This window comes from Diospyros lotus, chromosome 1 (assembly GCF_014633365.1).
Source record: "Diospyros lotus cultivar Yz01 chromosome 1, ASM1463336v1, whole genome shotgun sequence".
Lineage (NCBI taxonomy): Eukaryota > Viridiplantae > Streptophyta > Magnoliopsida > Ericales > Ebenaceae > Diospyros > Diospyros lotus.
This window is the reverse complement of record NC_068338.1, coordinates 36634349-36658974: the sequence shown is the minus strand read 5'-3', so window position 1 is coordinate 36658974 and position 24626 is coordinate 36634349. Positions and strand designations below refer to the sequence as shown.

The window sequence follows — 24626 nt, the reverse complement described above, 5'->3', positions numbered from 1 at the left end:
TAAAATTTATCCATTAGGGATGGAATCCATAATTATTTTAACATATAAGTTGCCTTTTGTGTATTCATAAATAATTGATATATCCATTGTAAAGTTGAGTATGTGAAATTAATACACAACTTTAAAAGTGAAAGTATTGTTTACTGCAATGGTTTTACAAATGATATTTATTATATTAATGTTTTAAATTTGTTATGTTCAAATATTGTACATTAAAATAATCACCCTTGCGAGATTCCTTGCTGCACGTGTTATTGATTTCGACAAAAAAGATAAATTATAGGTAAAAATTTTATCTCATTGAGCAGAATAAGAAATTGAACCCACAATTTATTAGTGTAAATTTCAATTTATAGTGAACTAATCGCTTGATACGTGTTTCGCGGACAATATTATACCTTTAATAATCATTCATGTAATTGTTTATTGTACAATTAATAAGTTTAAGAGCAAATAATTTTATTGATGATATTGAATTTGACATGTTGTTATAAAGTTTATATATTATTTAATTTATATATAGTTAATTTTTAATTTTAGATAATGTAGTTGAAGAGAGAGAGAGAGAAAGAGTCGTTGTTAAGTGATAATTGAATCAGTAATTAAAAATAATTGATTCGATGATGATCAAAGCTGTCAAACTAAAAAGAACAAAAGAGAAAGAAAATGATAGATAAAAAATAGGGAGAGCTTTGGCCACAAGAAGATTTTATTAATGAGACTGGAAATTGATGTTATATTTAAAATATAAAGAGTAATAGATATAATTTGAGACACGTGTCGTGTCTATTTTTATTTTTTAAAAAATAGGTTAAATATAAGTGGTATATACATAAACGACAAAAAACCTGCCCGACCCAAAAACCCTAGCACCCGGGGCCAGTATAAATCCTTAACGATTCGGCGGAGATCATTTTCGTACCAGGGCCTCCGAAGCTAGGGTTTTTGAGATGGTACTTCTCTATCTTCTCCGATCTGATAGAATCGCCATGCATGATTATATGCAGCGTGTAAGATTTTGCGATTTGAATTCTGTTGCAGGGAAAAGGAACAGGAAGCTTCGGCAAGAGGAGGAACAAGACTCACACGTTATGTGTGAGATGCGGCCGCCGCAGCTTCCACCTCCAGAAGAGCCGCTGCGCCGCCTGTGCCTTTCCGGCAGCCCGCAAAAGGACATGTCAGATCTCTGTCTAGATATCTCTCATTCATTACATGATTCTATGCTATTTTCGCTTATTTGCTGCCTTCTCTTGAAATTCGGCAGTCATATTTGTTTGTTGTTCGATCCGTTTTGCTCCGTAGATTCAGTTTTTATTTCATAATATCCTCGCGATTTCCATGGTCTGTATCACTTTTTCATTTTTCCGGAACTTGGAGAACTTAAAAAGTTTAAAAATCATCGGTTCTCATACAATGTGAATGAACAAACTCGAACCAAATTAAAACTGACTAAACGGTTGGATCCGCGGCGGCAAATTAATGGGATTTGGTCTTCCACGTGCTGTATGCTTATTCGTTTGGATGTAAACCTTTCCCCTCAATTCTCAATAGTTTTGAAGATATTCACAGGTAGTATCAGCCCGGATAAAGGAGGATGGTTGTGATAGGTAGCCGATAGCTAGCATAAAGACTCGTCGGGTCAATTATTATGAATTCTAAAGAAATGATTAAATTGTTGTTACATGTGTACTGCTTATTTGTTTTGTGCACACAAACGGACAGATGTTTCTGTTTGATCTCACTGATTTATCTTGTTTACCACATGTTCTCGTAGTTTATTTCCCTGTTGCTACTGGTTATGGGTTCTAAACAGTGGAGTTGCGTTGTAGCATTAATCAAATTATGTTTGGGGCTTCCGGAATTTATAAATGCAGTACCTGTAATAGATGACTGTAGATAGGCTTCCTCAATTTTAAATATCGTTGGTTATTATATGCTTATCTAGCAGTATTTTGGCGTGCTTAAATAATCTGATGCTTCATTTTTTCTCTTTCTGGGTTTTTAAGGATCTGGAGATATCGTCTTTTGTGTTCACTCTCTTCTCAGTCTTTATTGTATTTCATTTTATATTCAGATAACTGGAGTGTGAAGGCAATTCGAAGGAAGACCACTGGAACTGGTCGTATGAGGTACCTCCGTAATGTTCCCCGCAGGTTCAAGAGTGGCTTCAGAGAAGGTAAAGTTCTCTTGTCCTCAAGGGGACTGGAATCCAAATGAATTAATTAAATTTTACATTTCTAATTTGATTCCACTGATTGCCTTTATTGCATTTTTGTTTGGTTAGGTACTGAAGCAGCCCCAAGAAAGAAGGGGGCAGCCACAGCCTCTTAGGCTTCCAGGACATTTTATTTTCTCATCTATTGTCTTGACTTTTGCAAGAACAATATTTTGGGTCCTGTCTACTGATTGTTAGTTGTTATTGAGCGTGAGATGTTATTGTTATTGATTGGTTTGATGGTTATTGCCTTTCTTGGATAATAGAAAGTATTTACTCTCAGTTTGGCATTCAATGCACTTTGTTGTGGAATGTTCGATGAAGCTGAACCCTTTATAGGTCGAGAATATCCAACGTAAACATTAGATCATCTTGTTAGTCTGGAAACACCAATGTCGAGACACCTGATTTTGGTAGCTGATAGGCATGTAATACCAGGGTGCAGTTTCCTACCAGATTTACCACTCACTAATGTTTGGGTTTGTAGTTTCATTATGATCCAGCCTAATCTGGGAATCTCTTTAAGAGTTTGCTTTCTGAAGCAGCGATCTGTGGGTATGCTTCCAAACTCATGAACTCTGAGTTGTAAGCTTTGCAAATATCAACCCCGCCGCGTCCCCCCCCCCCCCCCCCCCCCAAAAAAAAAAAAAAAAATGTATATATATATATAATAATTCTCTGTTGTCAGACGTGGTGAAGGTGTCCTGAAATTCATTTTAGGCTATCATGTTACTGGATGTTGATTTCTGGATAATAGGCCTGGTGGATGCGTTGTTGAGATCAAATATGCATGAAGGCTGGTTTTTCTATTGCCACAGTAAGACCAGAGTGGATATTGGTGGTGTAGGTATCCATGCTTGTGATTCCTTACTGATCGCAAGTAAACCTTATAATTTCGTGTTTATTAATCAAAGCCCAACAAACCCAACCTTTATTCTGGGTTTACATATATGTCACAAAATGGACGGAGACTTGCTTTTTTTAACCACGGATATGATTTAATTTTGACTTTTCAGAATCAATCTCAACTCTGCTCGGGATGTTATTCATTGTTGGTCCCAATTCCGAATAAAGGAGAAGAGTTGTGTTAGGTAGCCGATAGCTAACGTAAAATTTAGTCGGATCCAAAACATGAATTTTAGACAAATTATGAAAAATTGTTGGGGCGTGGGCATAACCCTTCATAGTGATGCGTTATATTGTCCGCGTGTAGTGTTAAGTGAGCTAGGGCCACTGCATCGGCGCTCAGATGTAGTGATAAATGAGCAAGGGTCCATGCATTTGCTTGGACGGATATGGGTAAAGAAGCTAATCCAAAATCAAAATCAAAACCAAAATAAACAAAATCAAAATAAAAAACAAAATCAAATTCAAAGTCAAGGCCAAAAATAAAATCATAGATTAAGGATTAGATCATATAACATAGGAACATTAACACGCAAAGCTATGGAAGTGGTAGATGTGATGATTAAGAGAAAGATTAATATTATGTGTTTTCAAGAGATGACATGGGTAGGGAAAAAAATAAAATTTTTATCAGAAATTGGATATAAAATATGGTACACAAGAAATGATCGAGCGAAAAATGGAGTGGAGATTATTATGGATAAAAGCTTGGTAGATGAGGTAGTGGATGTAAAGAGAATAGGGGATAGGATTATTATGGTGAAAGTTAGTGTAGGAAGAATGATTATGAATATCTTTAGTACATATGCACCACAAGTGGGGTTGGGTGATGAGATAAAAGCAAAATTCAGGGATAATTTAGAATGACTCATACAAATGATATTAAAATGAGAGAAAGTGATTATATGAGGTAACTTAAATGGTCACGTGGGTAAAGACGGAAACGGCTATAAAGAGGTACATAGAGGGTATGGATTTGAGAAAATTAATAATGAGGGTAAGTCTATTTTAGATTTTGCTATGGCATATGGGCTCATCATAACCAACACTATGTTCCAAAAATGGGACGAACATTTAATCACATATAAAAATGTCACATCAAGCACCCAAATAAATTACTTCCTCATGAGACAAGAGAATCAGTTATGTTGTAGGGATTGTAAGGTGATACCGGGAGAGTGTTTGACTACTCAACATAGATTTTTAGTACTTGACGTCCAAGTAAGAAATTGGAAGAGAAAAAATCACATAAAACAAAATCCAAGAATCAGGTGGTGGGATTTAAAAGGGGAGAAATAATTAATCTTTAAAAAAAAATTAAGGGGTGGAAGTGAATGGAATGGAGAATGACAGATAAACCAAATGTGGAGAGAAATGGCTAATACCTTGAGAAGCACGGCAAAGGTAGTCCTTGGAAAAATAAATGGTAGAGCTCCTAATCTTAAAGAATCTTGGTGGTGAAATGAAGAGGTACAATTGAAAATTAAAAATAAGAAAACTCGCTATAAGGCTATATATCAGTGTAATAATGAATAAAATCAAAAAAAGTATAAAGAAATAAAAAATGGAGCAAAATGAGCTGTTAGTGAAGCAAGGTCAAAAGCATATAAGAATCTATATAAACGACTTTATACAAATGATGGAGAGAGTGATATATATAAATTAGTTAAAGCAAGAGAAATAAAAATAAAGAATTTAAATCAAATGAAATACATAAAAGATGAAAATCAAAATGTATTAGTGAATGAGGGAGCGATTAAGGAGAGATGGAATGAATATTTCACAAAATTACTCAATGATGGTGACGACACAAGAGTTAGGTTGGAATATCTTAGTAATTTCGAAGGGGAACGTGAGCTATACATTTTATCGATGCATAAGTTCAAATGAAATAAGACAAGCATTAAAAAAGATGAAAAATTATAAGGCGATGAGACCGGATAATATACCAATAGAAGCATGGAAATGCATAGGAGAATAGGGCATCTCCTGGCTAATGAAATTATTTAACGTGATCCTTAAATCAAAAAATATGCCGGATGAGTGGAGGAAGAATACTTTGGTTCCTATATACAAGAATAAAGGAGATGTTCAAAACTGTAAAAATTACAGAGGATTTAAATTAATAAGTCATACCATGAAACTCTGGGAGAGAGTAATAGAGCAGAAATTCAGAAAAGAAACAGAGGTCTCGGAAAATCAGTTTGGTTTCATGCCTGGTAGGTCAACAATGGAAGCTATATACCTACTGAGGCGCCTAATGGAAAAGTATCGGGATCATCAGAAGGACCTACATATAGTGTTTATAGATCTAGAAAAGGCTTATGATAGGGTTCCTAGAGAAGTATTATTGAGGGTTTTAGATAAAAAATGAGTCTGAATAGCCTATATACAAGCCCTTAAGGACATGTATCACACTACAGAGACAATGGTTAGAACATGTGGAGGGGATACTGAATCGTTTAAAATTACAATAAGACTGCATCAAGGTTTTGCATTAAGTCCATACTTATTTGCTTTAGTAATTGATGAACTCACTAAAGATATTCAGACAGAGGTGCCATGGTGTATGCTATTTGCAGACGACATAGTGTTGATGGATGAAACAAAAGAATGAGTGAACACTAAACTTGAGTTGTGGAGGAACAATTTAGAATCTAAGAGATTTAAATTAAATAAAAAGAAAACATAATATATAGAATATAAATTTAGTAAGAATGCAAGAGTTGAGGATGTTATTATAAAATTTGAAGACCAAATCTTACAAAGAAAAGACCATTTTCGATATTTGGGATCAATGATTCAAAAAGATGGAGAAATTCATGAGGATGTCACACATAGAATTAAGGCAGATTGGCTAAAATGGAGAAATGTATCGTGGGTGTTATGTAATGGTAAAATCCCATTAAAATTGAAAGAAAAATTTTATAGGACAACTATAAGACCAGTCTTGTTGTATGACTCAGAATGTTGGGCAATCAAATATCAGCATGAGCAAAAGACGAGCGTAACGGAGATGAGGATGTTAAGATGGATGTGCGGCCATACAAGAAAAGATACAAATAGAAATGAAGTTATTCGTAATAAGATAGGAGTAGTGCCAATCAATGAGAAGATGAGAAAGACTAGAGTAAGATGGTTTGGTCATGTGAGAAAGAGATTAAGAGACGTTCCTGTGAGTAGAGTTGATGAAATGGAACAATTAGTCAAAAAAAGAGGTAGAGATAGATCTAAGAAGACTTTGAGAGACATTAAAGTTTGATATAAAGTGTATAGATCTAAATGAAAATATGACAAAAGACAAAAATATATAAAAGTCTAGAATTCATGTAACCGACCTCACATAGTGGGATAAAGGTTAAATATATTATTTTTTTCAGAACCAATCTTCACGGGGTGGTTTTTTTCAAATAAAGGCGATTTAGCTACAGAGAGAGTAAGAGTCTTTTTTTTTATAATCAAAATGTTTTTTTTTTTTTTATCTTCAGTCTGCACTTCATGTTTTTTTAACCATTGAAAAAAGAAAACGTTATAAAACATAACTGAAAGAACTGCGTTTAGAAAAATATATGAAAAATATTAATTGCTACGTAATGTAAAATTATGTTACTAATATTATTATTAGTATAAGATTAATGCCATCAATAGAATATTCACGGTATTGTTAATATTATATTGCTAATGATAATAATTTATTAATAGTATTACTGCATTAAAATTGTGAAATAAATTAATAACATTAAGACTAATATTATTCATACAATATATATCTTATTGGGAGCATTGTACCATTAGTGACAACAAGCGTTAACGATATTAAGTTTGTACATATTTTTGGTAACTTTAGACATTTATAGTGATAATAGTTTTTACTATTGTAAAGTTAATTGTAGCAAGTCAATTTTTTTTTTTTTTTGCTCGATAGATTTATAGGTTTATTATTCATAAATATGATTAATATTATTTTTGCTTGAATTGAGACCCGTGTTTTTTTACTCGTATTTAATATTGTAATGTTATTAATTTGGGTTTCTACAAAGAATATAGCAAAAGCACATTTTAGAAATGTTTTCCAACAGTTGGTATAAATTTAAAAAACATATATTTTTTTATTTTATATCGTCTAAAACTCTTTTTTATTGCTGAGCGTTTAAAACCTTTTCATTTAAATGAATTTCTGTTTAACAAAAAATTAAAAAACTCAGGCTGCGTTCTCTTTATTGTTTTCAAGTCATTTTTAGTTTTCAGTTTTTTAAAATAAAGAAAACTCGTTCTCTTTACTGTTTTTAAAAATGTATTTTTAAAAACAAAAAAAAATTACAAAAAAAACTCAAAACAACTAAAAGTTGTTTTGAGTGTTTTCATCCAAAACAAACTTAAAACTCAAAACATATTTATTTATTTATATTTTATTATTATAATAAAAAAAAATATTATAAAATTCATTAACTTTAAAATTATATATTTTTTAATAATATATTAACATTAAATATTTTTAATTTACTGAATAATCAAATTTATTGAATAAAATATTATTAAAAAATTATTTTCAAAAGTTCAAAGAGAACGAGTTTTTTAATTTTCTATTTTGAGAAATAGTTTTTCAAAATGACAAAGAGAACGCGTTTTCAATTTTCTAAAAATAGACTATCAAAACAGAAAACAGAAAATAAATTCAAAACTTAAAATTAAAAATTAAAAAGCAAAGAGAACGCAACCTCAGCTTTTGAGTTTTACAAGGACAAAACAAACATTAGTGCCTGTCCAGCACTCGTATAAGATTTTACAAGTCACTCTTCAAAGTTGTTCGCTCAATCAACACCCAGTCTCTTAATTTTTTTATCTCTGCAAGTGCTTCAGAAAAATTAGCCAGACTTCTTGTCTCTGAAGCAACCATCCTTCTTCAGTCAGGCAGTTCCCCCTCCTTTGGCCCCTCTCTCCTGTGATCACAAGACCAAGATTATGGTTCAACTATTAGGAATTTAGGATCACACAAACTGATCTCTCACTTTCAGAGCATCTGTCCTGAAAACAGGAGTTTCATCTGAAATTGTTTTACCACAGAAGACAACAGTTCCATTTTTCCAGTGTCTGGTTAGAGATCCTAATGCCAAGTTTGGGGGAAAAATAGGCACAACTGACATCACAAAGACATGTAGAAGAAAATGAACACGCGTTTACCCTGTACATTTACAGAGTTCGTTGAATCGCCTGCAAGTGTGAGTTGAGATCTGGTAGCAATGGAGTCCAGTGCCCGGATGAGGGACCAAGGCTAGATCTGGTAGCCTTTTGCCTATTGATCTACCAACAAGAGGGAAAGACAGAGTAGACAGGTTCTAAGATGAGGTCAAGTAGCAAGATGGGCAAAGTGATAATAGATTAAATAGGCTTTTCTCCCAAGTAGCTTGGATAAAAGATTGCCTAACTAGTTTGTAAGAATGACACTCGCTCCATCGGGTTTGAAAGATCATTCATTGCCGGTTAGTGTGATAAAGGTTTTTATTACCCCTACAAGTCTTTTACTCAAATATCAACCTAGGAAATTGCAGTAAGATTTAAGAAAATATTTTGTGAAAACGAAACTAGCATTCACATAAAGAAGGGAAATTCTACATGAACTCACCACGGATCAGAACCAAAGAAGGTGAAGACTTGTATCTAATGTTTGCGCCAGTAATTTCGCAGCTGAGCCATGTGCAAGAGTATCTCGTCTCGACCTTGATTGGTGACACTGCTGGTCATAATCCAAGGCGGCACTGTTTGGAAGAAGTCACGTATCAAGTCCTGAAAATCTAGCACATTTTCTTCAGGTCTTTTACCTCCGTTCTTTTTCTTCTTCCGCTTGTCACATTTGGTGAATATTAACGTCATTGGGATCTGAAAGAAACAAATTTACCTTCACTCATCATTGCAATAAAAGAGAGCTATGCTCTATCTAGAGTTTGAGCAGTATTAGAATTAAAAGCATCCTAGAAGATTGAAAAATCCTATCAGATAAGAGTTCTATGAGAGAAATGAAGTTTTGAGAGATTTTAAGAGTCCTAAGAGATTTAGAAGTTTATTAAGAATAGCATGTAATGGCTGGGTGGATAAAAAAAATATCCTTTTTTTTTTTTTTTTTGTGGGTTAAGTGAGTTCTTCCATGTTATTCAATATTTTGTTCTTATCTTCATCATTAGCAGCTAACACAAATGTACAGTAAATAATGACCACTTTACTTCAGCCAGGAAATGAAAAGGAAAAAGCAAATCACTCAAAGTTACCTGATTTTGACCCAGCCAACTTGCATATTCGAGATCAATTGTCTTCACAGGGATGCTAGCATCTATGAGGAGGAAAACTGAGACCAAAGTTGACCGGTTCAGGAAATAGTCTTTGGTAAACTTGTCCCAATCAGTTCGAAGTTCCTGAGGTGCAGCTGCAAACCTGTTTATATAAAAGTGAGTGACAGAGCCAGAACCATCTGATTCAGCTAACAAAAGTTTAAAAAATTCAACCAATAAAAGCTGGTAGAGTGAACTTCAATGGACAAAACTTCATTGCTATATACTGATCTCACATTTGAAAACAATAAAACAAAAGGATAGCAACTCGAATTTTTCACAATACATTTTTTATTTTGACTGAAAAATACTCGAGTTAAAAGATCCATACATTGCCGCTATGTAAAGCCTAGGTTGCCAGATTTTCTGATCAGATATGTGTGAATTGCACGCTAGTTTTACAATCAACTAAAACCACTGACAAAAATCCCAAAGGGCTGGGCTGGTGGTAAGAAGTTACAGTGGTTTCCTCCTGAAACCAAGGTTCAAACCTCCCTGGGGCAAGTTCAGGCCTCTGTGTTAGCAACTGGTGGTGCATATGGTTTGTAGGCTATTATGTCTGCCCAATGAGTTTACCCAATGCACATGTAACATCTTGTATCTCAGTCTAAAGGCGAGGTACAGTGCATCACTGACAAGTGATTTAGTGTTAGGACTCCCGTTAGTCACACCTATCAAAGGCATAAAAGAAGGGGAACAATAGGGGCAACCAAGGAAATTGATTTAGGGGCAAAAGAGTCAAAAGTTGGTTAGAGGGAAATATCCATTCATGTGGCTGAAACAGAATGAGGAATAGGTATAAAAAGGGGGGGGGGGGGGGGGGGGGGGGGGAGGAAGAGAGATAGAATCTGGAAAATTTTGGAAGAAGTCATTGGAGAGTGAGGCCCTCTCGAATAGGCCGATTTTTCTTTCTTTTGTTTATATTCGCTCATAGCTATTGCTGTAAGCCTGGGTAATCGAAGAATTCCTATTGTTCTAGTGCTAAATTCAATCAATTGTGTAAGGGTTCTATCATTCTGGTATCAGAGCAACAATCCATGGGGGTGACTGTCTTCGAGAGAGTGGGGGAATTGGAGGGAAGAATGGAGAGTTATCAACAATAGATTGAAGGGAAGATGGAGAGTTTGCAGATGGGATTGGAATCGATGAAAAATGAGTTGCAGAGGGTGCAAAACATAGAGAAAAACATGGCGACAATGATGGAACAATTTAGCCTTCTGATGGAGAGATGGGCGGACCAGGAGAAAGGGAGGAAGGGAGGAAGGGGAAACAATCTAGTGAGAACCTACCGGTGGGTTCATCCCTCACTAGGGAGGCCACGCCTGAACTGGGAAACCAAAATAGGGAAGTCGACGATGGGTACAAGAGCTATGGGAGGTCAAAAGGAAGGAGCCGACGCTTGGAGATGCTCGTGTTTGAAGGAGACGACCTTGATGGTTGGGTGTTTTGGGCTGAGCAATACTCTTCGTGAATCAGTTGCAGGAGAAGTTAGACTCCGCTACTCTCTGCTTTGAAGAAGTTGCTCTTACTTGGTTCCAATGGGAGTAGCAAAGGCGACGAGTGAGAAGTTGGGAGGAGCTTAAAGCAATGATGAGGAATAGGTTCCAACCCACGTAGGAAGGCATGGTGGAGGAGCGGTTCCTTGCGCTTCGACAGTGGGGATCCGTCAAGGACTACTGCCTCTACTTCGAGATGCTAGCTTCACTGCTCAAAGACATGCCAGAAGCGTTGCTGAAGGGACACTTTATAAATGGGTTGAGACCCGACATATGAGCAGAGATGAGGGTGTTGAGATCGATTGGGCTAGAGTAGATGATGGACCTAGCCCAACGAATTGAGGAGAGGAATCTGGTGGTTTGAGGGAGCCATTCCGGTCCCAGTCCAAATAGAGCACATGCCCCTGCAACCCCAATCGCCAACCACCGAGTAATTGTCTCACCCCCCCCCCCCCCCCCGGCGGTGGCGTCGCCCAAATCAACGACCACCAGCCCTGGCTCCTTTCATCAACCTCCGAAAGTTGGTAAGCGGAGCAGCCCCCCGTTTAAACAACTAAGTGAGAGTGAACTACAAAGCTAGACGAGCTAAGGGGTTGTGTTTTTGTTGTGACGAGAAATATACGATTGGGCACAAATGCAAGAACAAAGAGCTGCAGGTGATGGTAATTTACGAGGAAAGGGAAGAAGAAGAGGGAGATATAAAAGGAGCTGAAACAGGGGAGAATTTAGTGGAGGAAGGCGATATGGTTAAAATGGGAGAAGTAGTGGAGCTGTCCATAAACTCGATAGTGGGATTAACCCCTCCACAGACCATGAAGATCAAGGGGGGAAATAGAGGGCCAGGAGGTGGTGGTCTTAATTGACAACAGAGCTTCCCATAACTTTATAGCGTCTGAATCGGTGCAGAAATTGGGATTGGTCCAAACACAAACAAGAGGCTATGGTGTGATCATGGGGTCGGGCATGGCTGTTCAAGGGGTTGGAGTGTGTAAGGGGGTAACCTTAACGTTGCAAAATGTGGAAGTAGTGGAGAATTTCCCGCCATTGGAGCTGGGAAGCTCAAACGTAATCCTCGGAATGAAGTGGTTGGCCACACTAGGGAAGACACAAGTGGATTGGGGCTCATTAGTTATGAAGTTTAGAGTAGGGGGAGCTACCATAACACTGCACGAGGATCCCAACCTCAGTAAAACCTTGGTAAAGTTGAAGTTGATGATAAGGGCGTTTAGAGAGAATGGTAAACGGGTGTTGTTGGAGTTGGGGAGTTTAACTGCCAAGGAAAGGGAAGCAGGAGGGGCAGTCCTTGACAACTTATAGGAGCTGCTAGCAAAGTTCAGGCATGTGTTTGAGGAGCCATGTGAGCTTCCCCCACACCGAAGGCGGGACCACATGATTACATTGCAACCAGGAGTGCCACCAGTGAATGTACGTCCCTATTGGTATCGCCACCTTCAGAAAAATGAGATTGAGAGGCTGGTTCGATAGATGTTGGCGGCCGGGCTTATCAGGCCGAATGTGAATCCTTTTTCCAGCCCATTGTTGCTAGTCAAGAAGAAGGATAGAGGTTGGAGATTTTGTATTGACTATCAAGTTTTAAACAAGGTAACAATTCCTGATAGATTTCCAATTCCAGTTATTGAAGAATTATTGGATGAATTGAATGGGGCTGTTGTTTTCTTCAAGTTGGACTTGAAATCAAGGTATCATTAGATACGAATAACACCTAATGGCATTCCTAAGATTGCTTTTCGCACACATGAGGGACATTATGAATTTTTTATTATGCCATTTGGGTTAACAAATGCCCCCGCCACGTTCCAATCTTTGATGAATGAGGTCCTTAAGGAGCATTTGAGGCACTTCATTTTGGTGTTTTTTTATGACATTTTGGTTTACAATAAGGACATGGTCGAACAAAGGGAACATTTAAGGTGTGTGTGTTGGGATTCCTAGTAGTTCACCGACTGTATGCTGCGAAGAAGTGTCAGTTTGGGTAGAGGAAGATTGAGTATTTGGGGCACGTCATTTCTCAAGAAAGCGTGGCTATATATAGCTCTAAAGTTAAGGCGGTTATGGAGTGGCCTAGCCCTAAGTCCTTGTGTGAACTTCGAGGGTTCTTGGGCCTTACAGGGTATTATTGGATATTTGTAAAGAATAACAGAAAGTTGGCATGGCCATTGACAGACTGCCTTCGGAAGGGTAATTTCTTTTGGGATGAATTAGCAGAGTAGGCTTTTCAATCCCTTAAGGCGATGACCGATCTGCCCGTGTTGGCTTTGCCGGATTTTTCAAGGGAATTCATTATTGAGACTGATGCATCTGGGCATCGATTAGGGGCAGTCTTAATGCATGAACAACAACCAATTGCCTTTTTCAGCCACTCCCTAAATCCCACTGGTTGAAATATAGGTCATTGTATGAGAGGGAATTGATGGCGATAGTATTTGCAGTAAGGAAGTGGTGACATTATCTACTCGGGCGTAATTTTGTTATTAGGACAGATTAACGAAGCCTTAAATTTCTTATGGAGCAGCAGGTGGTCAGTCTGGAGTGTCAAAAATAGGTTATGAAGCTGATGGGGTACGATTTTGAGATTCAATATCGCCCCAAATTGGAGAACCGAGCAGCTAATATCGTCTTGGATTGGAGAACCGAGCAACTGATGCTCTCTCAAGCCTCCATTCTCCCACCACGTTAATGGCGCTCTCCATTCCCCAAATATTGCAGCTAGACCAAATAAAAAAACAGGTGGAATGAGAAGTGACACTCCAACAAATTGTTAGAGAAGTACAGGCGAATCCTTCTAGCAAACCCAACTTTGCGTTGGTGGATGTCCATTTGTTATTCAAGGGCAGGTTGTATCTTCCTAAAGGGTCTGCTTTAATTTCATTAATGTTAAAGGAAGGGCATGATGGACCGGTTGGGGGTAATTTCGGGTTTCTCAAGACTTATAAGAGGATAGCCACCAATGTGTATTGGGTGGGGATGAAGCGGGACATTCAGCAATATGTCCAGCAGAATAAATATGAGGCTCTATCACCCGGTGGATTGCTACAGTTGCTTCCAGTTCCTACTCGAGTTTGGGAAGATGTGTCCACGGATTTCGTCGAAGGGTTACCCAAGTCAGCAAAGATGGATACTATCTTGGTGGTAGTGGATCGACTAAGTAAATACAGACATTTTATCGCCTTGAAACACCCTTTTACAGTGGCTAGTGTTGCGGGAATTTTTGTGAAGGAGATTGTACGGTTATATGGGGTTCCAAATTCTATTGTTTCTGATAGAGATAGAATTTTTGTTAGCCATTTTTAGGAAGAATTATTCAGGCTGCAAGGCACTCAATTGAATAGAAGCACATCTTACCATCCTCAGTTTGATGGCCAAATGGAGGTCTTAAATCGCACCTTACAGACGTACCTTCGCTGCTTCTCCTCCTCCAAGCCTAAGGCATGGTAAAGCTGGCTGCCATGGGTGGAATATTGGTATAACACTTCCTTCCATGTCTTTTCTAGATTGACTCCATTCCAGATAGTCTATGGGCGTGAACCTCCCCCCCACTAATGAGGTTCGAGAAGGGCACCACTGTTGTTTTGATAATTGAACAACAATTATTGGAGCGGGATTCTTTTTTGGAAGAGTTGCAATCCCAACTGTTGCAGGCACAAGCAAAGATGAAGGAAACTGTAATAATTGAATTAGGGCAGAAAGTAGAACACAGATGATGAGGAGGAAAGTGCTCTATATTTCTCGATAGAAGAAGAATGAATGAATTACAGAAAAATAAGGCTAAGCTGATTATATACTCTGCCAAAGCCTAAACTACCGACATAATGAAACACATCAGTCATAAGCACACGTTCAAAACTAATTGCTACAACATACACAATATAATTAAATAACAGAAACATCAAACACATCTTATGTAATATTTCCTTTCACATTCCCCCTCAATTGAGACTCCCTTCTAACCAGTTGCTTGTCATGTACCAAGGAGTATAAGAGAGTCAATGCTGTAATAGGAATATAATAAAAGGGGGATAATCTTGTAATAGGTTTATAATAACTGTTAGGATATATTGTTAGCAACTGGTAAGGCTGTTAGAAGTCAATGACGCCTATATAAGGCTGTTGGTAGGAGTTTATTGGATATGCTTTAATGGAATGAATGAAATCTGATTTTCTCTCTTAAGACTCTCTCCAATCTCCCTCAAGTTCTCCCATTTTCAGTGATTAAGTTCTAGATCGAGGAGGCTTCAAAGCGACTACTGTGAGGTGGGCGATTGTTGGCGATTGAGGCAGCGGGGCTTGAGACGATCCAAGTGGTTCGGTGAATCCAACGGAATTGGAAGTCCTAAAGCTGGTTGATCGCGATTGTGGTAGGCTATTTATAGCAGCGAGTTCAATGTCGGAATTCTGGTAATGGTTGGTGCAAACTGGGAAGGTGCTGTCGAAGTAGAACCTTGAGCAAATTTCGGCGAGCCAAATATTCTGGTGAATTGGGCGTTCAAGACAAAGAAGCAACCAAGAGATCCCCAATAGAATCTTAGAATTGATTTTGACGCACAAGGAGAAGAGGTCGGCTGATGTTTGAGGCTTGGAATTGGAAGACGGCTTGACCAGTTGATTCCGATGCAAAGAGCTTGACTCTCGGAATTTGAAGGTGATTACGGAAACCAGGATCAGCAGGCGATCTAGATCAGTTTAGTGACTTTGGCGATCTCGGTTGTGAAGGTGACCACTGTAGCGTTGATTCACACTTCAGATGGAGATCTAGGGAACTCTAGAAGGCCGATCAAATCGTTGTAAGTGTGTGATTTCTTCCGCTGCTACAATAGACTTACCTTGAAGCATAACAGTGGCTGCAATTTGCCACTTATTGGATCAATTTTAGAGGTGATTGGGTGAGGAGTTACAAAAGGGAAGTGTGGGGATTTAGGATGGACAACACTTTGATTTCTTGGCCCGTGGCTTGTCCAATTCGTGAAATTTTTGCCATGACGAGCAAAGCCTGCATGAGACCATGGGAGCCTAACTTGCAACAGAAGGATGTTACATGTTCAGCTAGAGATAGACATCAGGGGAAGTTCGGCCAGAAGCCTTATGCATGGGAAAAGAAGTTGGAGATGGGGATCAACTAATTGGACAAAGGAACAAGAAGTGTGGTACATGAATCGAGCAAAGAATTCAGCCAAATGATACGTGAAAAGTTGCAAGAGTTTGCAATGATACTATCTAAGGAGTATCATTATAATTTTCCCGCCGAATATTTGAGGATTATCATGGGAGTTTTAACAAAGAGGATTTCCTTAACATAGAGCAGCCGAAGAAGGAGTACAACTATAAGTTTCCAGCAGAATTCTTCAACAAACAGAGAAGGAATGTGGCAGATGATCATTCTGAAAATTCTAACCAGAAAATGATGGATTCCGACAACCATTCAATAGGAGTGAATCCTAGTAAGCTAAAGGAAGAAGATGTTGCTGATGTGGAGGAAAAAAATGTTGAGAGTGAGCTTCAGAAAAATTCTGATGAACGAGACGAAGATGTGGCAGAATTACCGACAGGGGCAAATGGTTTAATTGTTGGGGAAAATGGATGGAAGAATAGGAACAGAAGACAGAAATTCAGTTGCTTCATCGACCCTAGAGAAACCGAGTGTTGGAGAATTGGACTTGGGAAAGGACAACTTCCCTTATTGTCATTTTGGAGAATCTATTAGTTTGATTTATGGAGAACATCCTCATGGAGAACAACCATCTCGAACTCTATTCATAAGAAACATAGACAACAATATTGAGGACTCTAAGCTTCGGTCTGCTATTCAAGCATTCAGATTTGAATCTGAAGCCATTGAGGTCAATCTAGTTGCCCCTATTGAAGTGCTGGTCTAAGTTATGTCGGTGACGATTCTTGGAATTTGAAGAACAAAGAAGAAGAAGCCTAGAAGGAGAAAGAGGGAAAAAGAGATTGAACAGAGAGTGAAAGTGGGAGTGGGATGAAGAAAGAGCAACTCAACGATAATAAGTTTCTTGGGGACAAGAAACATTTTAAGGTGGGGGGAATTGTCAAGTACCTAGAAGTATAGGAGGGTCAATGTTGTAATAGGAATATAATAAAAGGGAGGTAATCTTGTAATATGTTTATAATAACTGTTAGGATATATTGTTAGCAAGTGGCTAGGCTGTTAGAAGTCAATGACGCCTATATAAGGCTACTGTTAGGAGTTTACTGGATATGCTTTAATGGAATGAATGAAATCTGATTTTCTCTCTTAAGACTCTCTCCAATCTCCCTCAAGTTCTCCCCCTTTCTCTCAATATCTCTCTCTCCTTCTACTGATTTTCCCCCTCCTATAATTCTGATTTCTTCTCCCAATTCCTATCACAACCCTAACTAATCCTAGGGTTGTGACACTGCTTTCCTGAAACACCTTGGGAAGCTGAGGCTAATTGAATAGGTGATTCTTTTAGACTGATTTTCTCACACAAAAACTGAAACCTGCTTCTTGGCAAATTCTTAGTGAAAATATCAGCTAATTGATGTAAAGTAGGCACATACTGAATTTCAACCTCACCATTTTCAACCTTTTTCTCGCACAAAATGAACATCAATCTCAAAATGTTTAGTACGAGAATGAAATACCGATTTTCAGCAATACTTTTTGCAGCCATGTTATCACTCCATAATATAGGTTTTGAACCACTCTTATAACCCAGCTCTGAAAACAAAGATTTCAGCCATAATATCTTAGTCACCCCTTGTGCAACAGCTCTATATTCTACCTCTCCAATTGATCGAGCAGCCACTGATTGCTTCCTTGAACTCCAAACTATCAAATTGTGCCCAAGAAACACACAAACACCACTAGTAGAGCGCCTTCTAACTTTACATCCGACGTAATCCGCATCAGTATATACAACCAACGGTAAATCAAGAGGTGCTGGTGAGAAAAAGAGACCTAGACCAAGAGTGTCCTTTACATATCTAAGCAACCGCTTACAAGTTGTCTAATGCTACTGCTTTGGAGAGGATAAGAATTGACTAAGCTTATTGATAGCAAAAGAGATATCTACTTTGGTGTAGGTTAAGCATTGTAAAGAGCCAATGATTGTACGATATAGAGATGGATTTTCAAAAGAATCACCTTTATTAGTTAGTGACACAGCATAATTTATAGGAGTGTCACATGATTTACAATCTTGCATATCAGCTTTCTTCAATAAATCCAAAGCATATTTAGACTGTGTAAGATAAATTCCAGCTTTATTTCTATGAGCTTCAAAGCCAAGAAAATAATGAACTGATCCTAGAGTTTTAGAGCAAAGTTTGTGTCTAAATCACGAATAAAATCTCCAAGAGCTGTTGAATTAGAACTAGTGATCAATATATCATCAACATATACCAGGACAAATAATACAAACTGAGAAGTTCTTTTAATGAATAGTGAGGCATCCGAAACAGCTCTTATAAATCCCCATGACTGTAAAGCAACTCTCAACTTAGTATACCATGCCCGAGGTGTGCCTGTTTAAGGCCATAGAGAGATTTTCTAAGCTTACAAACATGAGAGGGAAACCGAGAATCAATAAACCCTTCAGGTTGAGACATATAAACATCTTCGGTCAAATCACCATTTAAAAAGGCATTATTAATGTCTACTTGTTATATGTCCCATCCAAATGTAATAGCTAAGGTAAACAAAACTCGAATAGTTGGAGCCTTAACAACTAGACTAAAAGTTTCAGCACAATCAACCCCCAGTGTTTGAAGAAAACCCTTGGCTACCAACCTAGCCTTGTGTTTAAGAATTGTTCCATCAAGATTATACTTTATTCGATACACCCACTTGCAACCAATAAGGTTCATGTCCGTAGAAAATGGAACTAAGTCCCAAGTTTGACCAATAGATTAGTATTTAATAAACTTAAGGCTCAAGATTTCTTTGCTTCTAAAAGGTAAGACTTTAGCTTTGTTGCACAATTTTCAAAGACTCTCCCCAGTTTCTAAGCAATGGGTAGAGAAACTCCTGGCTTTCCATGCTTACGCTAGTCAAGAGAGTAGAGATCAGCTCAATTGAACCATCCTCACTTAATTCCAATACAACACAAAGATCAGCAAGAACATATCAAACCTTAATCCCACTAGGTGGAGTTGGCTACATGAACTCTAACTCACAGATCATCTCTATCAATGTCCATATCTTCTATACTTAACTCCAACACAAGATTCATAATTGTTTCCATGTCAGGAAAGACATTACCTAGATGATGGTCTGTTATAGATTTCGGAAAATGGTCTGAAAGCTATAAGAGACCATCATCCAGGAAATGTCTTTCCTGACATGGAAACAATTATGAATCTTGTGTTGGAGTTAAGTACAGAAGATATGGACATTGATAGAGATGATCGATGAGTTAGAGTTCATGTAGCCAACTCCACCTAGTGGGATTAAGGTTTGATATGTTCTTGCTGATCTTTGTGTTGTATTGGAATTAAGTGAGGATGGTTCAATTGAGCTGATCTCTACTCTCCTGACTAGCTTAAGCAAAGACAGTCAAGGTTCTACCAATTGCTCAGAAACTATGGAAAATATTTGAAAATTGTGCAACAAAGCTCAAGTCTTACCTTTTAGAAGTGAAGAAATCTTAGGTCTTTCAGTGGATGATTATAATTAAGTACTTGGTTCTGTATGTGATGGAAAAACTGATGCTATTCAACATAATGTGGCAATGCTTGCGCAAAACAGATGATTGAAAAGAGCAAAATTGGCTAGGGTTTGTTAACATCCTACATAAACTTCTTTTAGTGTATTCTGAGGGCAGCCTTGATTATTGAATTGAAAAATAGAGTTGTTTCCCAATGTTTGCATTTTATTGTTCTTGGTTCCATCACATTCTTGATATAAGAAATAAATTCAAAATAGTAGCATGAGGCAGAAGGAAAACTCTGACCCTATTGAAAAACAGTGAGGCATGTGCATAGGACTTAAATCTAAAGGTTGTGAGAATTCAATAATCTGCGTTAGAACAAATATTCAAACTTCTTTGTATATCAAATAATTATGATTTTTTGCTCATGCCATGTCTTGAAAGTAGACTAAACACAAGAGAGAGAGAGAGAGGCATGTGATGATTAATTTTAGGCAAATTAACTACTACAGGTGCATAAATCAAAGACCTCTGGAAATACTTCTGTAAAAAAATTAAGTTTTTACCCCATTTGGCTTGACCAAAATGTTCTGCCAAAAAACCAAGTCACAGTCATTATATGCTAGTTAACAAAAATGTACTTCTGTCAGTATGTCTATCATCTTCTATTCTATTGAATACACTGATTTCAGCACATATATATTTTCTGAATTGCAAGGTCAATCTAGATAAACAAAGGCAAATGTAGAATTTAGATTCTCAGCCATACCCATATCCTGGCAAATCAACTAGGTACCAACTATCATTGATTCGAAAATGATTGATGCATTGTGTCTTCCCTGCAAGTACAAAAAATAAATAATAAATAAATACTGGCTTTTCTTCTCCATAGAATTATAGGGCAGATAGAATGAAAACTAGCTAATTATGTAAAACTTATAAGAACAATCCTTGTAATTCCATTTCAACATTAAAAAAAATCCAAACCTTAATAAGTGAAAATGCAATGGATTATCAAGCAACAGAAAAAATTATGTACAAAATCTATGATGTAGCCCAGAACCTTGTCTCACATTTTGGACATAAGTTCTGACCTAAGAAGTTATTGAATAGAGAAATGACTGTTTAAAGATTCGATATTCCCTGCCAGGTAAGGGGCTACAATCCTGAAAATGTTGATGATGCAGGGGATAAATATTGATGAGTGATTTTGGGCATCTCAGAACAAAACAATCAAGTGAATGGAGCAAGATAAAAATGAAACATCTTATCCCCACAAGCTGAGATGTAGGAGGAAAAGAGATCTGCACCCAAGGGAGGAGGAGAGTCCCTCCCAAGTTCTTCCAATTTCGCAGCTATCCTGATTTATCTCTTAGAATTGCAAAATAATTTAGTATTGCTGCAAATCTTATGGGAACTTACTCCTGATGAGGAATGAAAGTTTTTTGTTCTCATTTCACCTTTGCTTGAAATAATATGGGAAAAGTATATCTAAACCTTCCAAAGTTCAAGAAAGGAGGACGGACTAGGTATCAATTATCATCATGAAAATTTCATGAATCTTCCTTTTCCACCCCAGCCTCTTTTAAAAATACTCAAGATATCTTTGAAGGAAGCTCATGGGTGCAGAAACTTGTACACTAGATAACCCCCCCCCCCCCCCCCACACACACACAAATAGCTTCATTTTTCAAAAGCATAAGGTTTAATTTAGCATTTGAGGCTTACAAAAAATGATGTTGTTTTACTAAGTTTGTAAAGGAAATTAAACTCCAAACTAAAGAAGTACCATATACTTCTTGTGATTTGGGAATCATTGTGAAATCAATAGGTTCTAGAAATCAGAACTCGCTAAATCAATTTTTGGAGGAGGAATAGGAGAGTGAAGGCGTGGCGGATGCATTGATAATATACCATGATATGGGGGTTGTGATGAAGATGCATCCCTTTGGGGCTCTAGGAAGATGAAACACAATATTGTCCAAAACTAATCATGAAGATTAAAAACTTTAGATACAATATTCCAAAAATTAAAAAATTCTGGATGTGAATATTTAAAAAAAAAATTACAAAACAATGTAGTGAATAGTTTCAGTTGAATAAAATGTTGACAAAAGAGATTTAATAAAATTTTGGAACTTGAGAGAGATAGATAGAGAGAGAGGGAAATTTGAAATGCCATTCACATACTTTATATAGAGGTCAATAATTGGACCATTGGAGGGCTGCAAGGGCAGCATTGCACAATTTGGCTGCTAGCCAGGCCAAATGAGGCCCAACAATTCTGGCCAACATTTGGCTCATGCCATGCCTGACCTAGTCCTAGGCCGGACTGCATTTGGGCAACCGATGGCTTCACATTGTTCGTATTGGATCATGCCTAGATGCAACCCACGCATGTTGGGCTGAGCAGACTGACCCATTTTACACACCTCTAGACATGAGTCGCATGACTAACAATGTGGCCAATAGATAAAAATAAAATAATTAGATATTCTAGACAACATGTCTCATACGTGTCAGTTGTATGTTGCACGCGTACTGAGTGTCCCCGTGCCTTTATGGACCAACTGATGCTCCATCTTATTCCCAAGTTGTTCCATCTCCCTCCTCAAGTGAACATTAATTTCAAGTCTATTCTGGTATCTCAAAATTCATCCATCCTACGAGGCTACAACAATATTATTAGCAATCGCAACCTCAATCTCTTATCTAGACTGAAATCCCACATCAAGATTCCCCTTGAATGTCTCTCGTCATCGAGCCATGAATACTATTAGCGTCCCATTAAGATTTGCAGCCTCATACATCCAGTTCCAGCCAATCTTAAATTGAACTGAAGCCCCAAACTAAAAAGCCATTTGAAATTCGCGATTCCATACTCCAAACCCAATGCTAGACTATAGCTTTAATTTCAACATATATAGAGAGAGAGAGAACAAATTGAATGAGCTGCTAAAAGACTTGCTGATCTACAAAACAAGCTAATTTGCATATAAAATGTAGTACTATCAAAAGAAAATCAAACACATTGCTCACCGGGCTTCTTCGAAGTCAGAGCGAGCTTCTTCCGCCTAACAAGCGAATTGAGCAGCGAAGATTTCCCGACATTTGAGCGCCCCACAAGCGCGAACTCCGGCATCCCGTCGGAGGGACAATCCTCTGTCCGAACACTGCTCTTCACGAACTCCGCCTGCGACACCTGGGCGTCCCCGGCGTACTTGCTCAGCACGATGTTGGAACCCTTCAAGATTCTCGAGCTCAGGGGCGCGTTTTGGGGTGAAACGTCGGTTTCGGGCGGGACAAAGAGCTTGTCTATCGGAATCTCGAGGTGGGGCTCTTCCGAGGGGGAGAGATTTTCGGGGGTTTGTAAGGGGAGAGTGGAGAGAGTTGGGATTGAGGAGAAGTGGGAGATTGGGTTGGTTTTGGGGGAGGAGAAGAGTGCGGCGGCGGCGGGCAATATGGGCTTCGAGCAGATGAAGATGGGGAAGTGAGAGGGGAGCCTTGGAAGATGAAAGATTGACATGGTTCTATCTGCTTCTTCTCATAAGGGTTTAGGGTTTCAAGATGCCCATGAACTCTCCCTCTCTCTCTCTCTCTCTCTTTCTCTCTGATAGTCAAGAGCCGGCGGCGGGTCTTATCGGCGTTGTTGGGGCGTGGGGTGGCACCGGAGAGTGCAACGGGCAGAAAATATCAGTACTGTCACAGCAGGGTGGAGCTTGGTTGAGATAACAGGAAAATTGAAAAAAATAAAATATAAATTTTCAAATAAAAAAAAAACATTAATATATTTTTGTTCAAAACTGAAAACTCTCTTAGATATTTGTTTCTGGAATTTAAGGTAAATATTATGATTTTGTAAAAGTAAAACTTAAAATATGATATGATGATTGTAAAAACAAATTAAGTATTTACGATAATAATTATAAAGTTTTTATATATTCACTTTTAATCCTTTAAAAATAAAAAATTCCTTTTTTCATCTTTTACAATAAAAAAAATTAATATCATTTTAAGAACGTCAAAAATATTTATATAACTATAAAGGTTAAATATTAAAAGTCATTATTATAATTTACTCAAATTTGATTTGATCCGGCGGTGGTAAAATGAAAATTCACGAAATTAGGAAATAAAATTAAATTAGGCAAAATACGGAGGCTCGAAATGCAATAAGAAACCTCGATTTCCCAATGGTGGAAAACTCTCTGTCAAACTATGGGTGACAATATCATCCCTCTTAACTTCAATCTACTGTTAACTTCAAATCGATGCTGCCTCAATATCAATTTCTCCATTACACCTTCACAAATCGAGTAAAATCAAGATAGTCACTGTACTTTAAGAATATATCTAGTTATGCACTGAAATTTTTATTATTATTATTATTTATTTATTAAATTTTATTCAATATTAACAATCTATTACTCATTACATCAGTGTCTGATATTACAAATGAAAAATACTTACATGACTAATAAAATTTGAAGTGACTAAGGAAAAATGTCCACATGAATAAATAATTTAATATATATTTATTGAATTTTAAAAATATAATTACTTACTTACTAAACTTTGTAAACAAACAATGTGGGAAAATTCCAACTAAAAAACAGATAAAAATGTTTGCTCAAGTGCCTTAATTCTACAAGTAATGTAGATGCAAAAACTTAACCAATATAACAGGTAAAGGCATGTTGTTTAGATGCATTAATTCTTTAAGCAAACTAATAATAAAAACTTAAACTAATCACTCAACGTCCTTTAACTAATCAATAAATGAAGAATTGCATATTTTTCTACCTCCATTAAAAACAATGATGTTGATTTAATACAATAATTAATTTATTTTATTGAAAACGCTGTCGTCAAACTGTTTGAATGTGCAAAAATAAAAAAACAATCAAATGACACATGAAGGTTCTCCCGTAAACACTCTGATACTTAAATTAGATACTAAGTATAATGAAATAAGCTATATTAAAACTAGTATAGAGACATTATACTTTTTTGTGAATGAATGTTTACTTATTTATAA

The 24626-nt window shown here is 37.2% G+C and overlaps 2 protein-coding genes across 6 annotated transcripts; one reads left to right on the top strand and one right to left on the bottom strand.

Annotated features, from left to right (window-relative positions):
- The first annotated feature begins 852 nt into the window (after positions 1 to 852).
- LOC127795975 (60S ribosomal protein L37-3) lies at positions 853 to 2497 on the top strand. The gene is made up of 4 exons (XM_052327983.1): positions 853 to 953; positions 1042 to 1177; positions 2075 to 2176; positions 2285 to 2497. The coding sequence occupies exons 1-4, from the start codon at positions 951 to 953 to the stop codon at positions 2329 to 2331; spliced, it is 288 nt and encodes a 95-aa protein (XP_052183943.1). The 5' UTR covers positions 853 to 950; the 3' UTR covers positions 2332 to 2497.
- A 5289-nt stretch (positions 2498 to 7786) lies between these two features.
- Positions 7787 to 23287, bottom strand: LOC127790478 (GTP-binding protein At2g22870). Of its 5 annotated transcripts, none has more exons than XM_052320029.1 (5): positions 22628 to 23287; positions 20358 to 20427; positions 9385 to 9547; positions 8745 to 8998; positions 7787 to 8422 (listed from the first exon to the last, which is right to left on the bottom strand). In XM_052320029.1, exons 1-4 carry the CDS (start codon positions 23112 to 23114, stop codon positions 8780 to 8782), a joined length of 939 nt encoding a protein of 312 aa, XP_052175989.1. In that variant the 5' UTR covers positions 23115 to 23287; the 3' UTR covers positions 7787 to 8422; positions 8745 to 8779. The 5 variants fall into 5 exon arrangements, with proteins under 5 accessions (XP_052175989.1, XP_052175997.1, XP_052176004.1 ...); XM_052320037.1 differs by having other exon boundaries at positions 7787 to 8146; XM_052320044.1 differs by having other exon boundaries at positions 7787 to 8141.
- Between the last annotated feature and the right edge of the window lie 1339 nt (positions 23288 to 24626).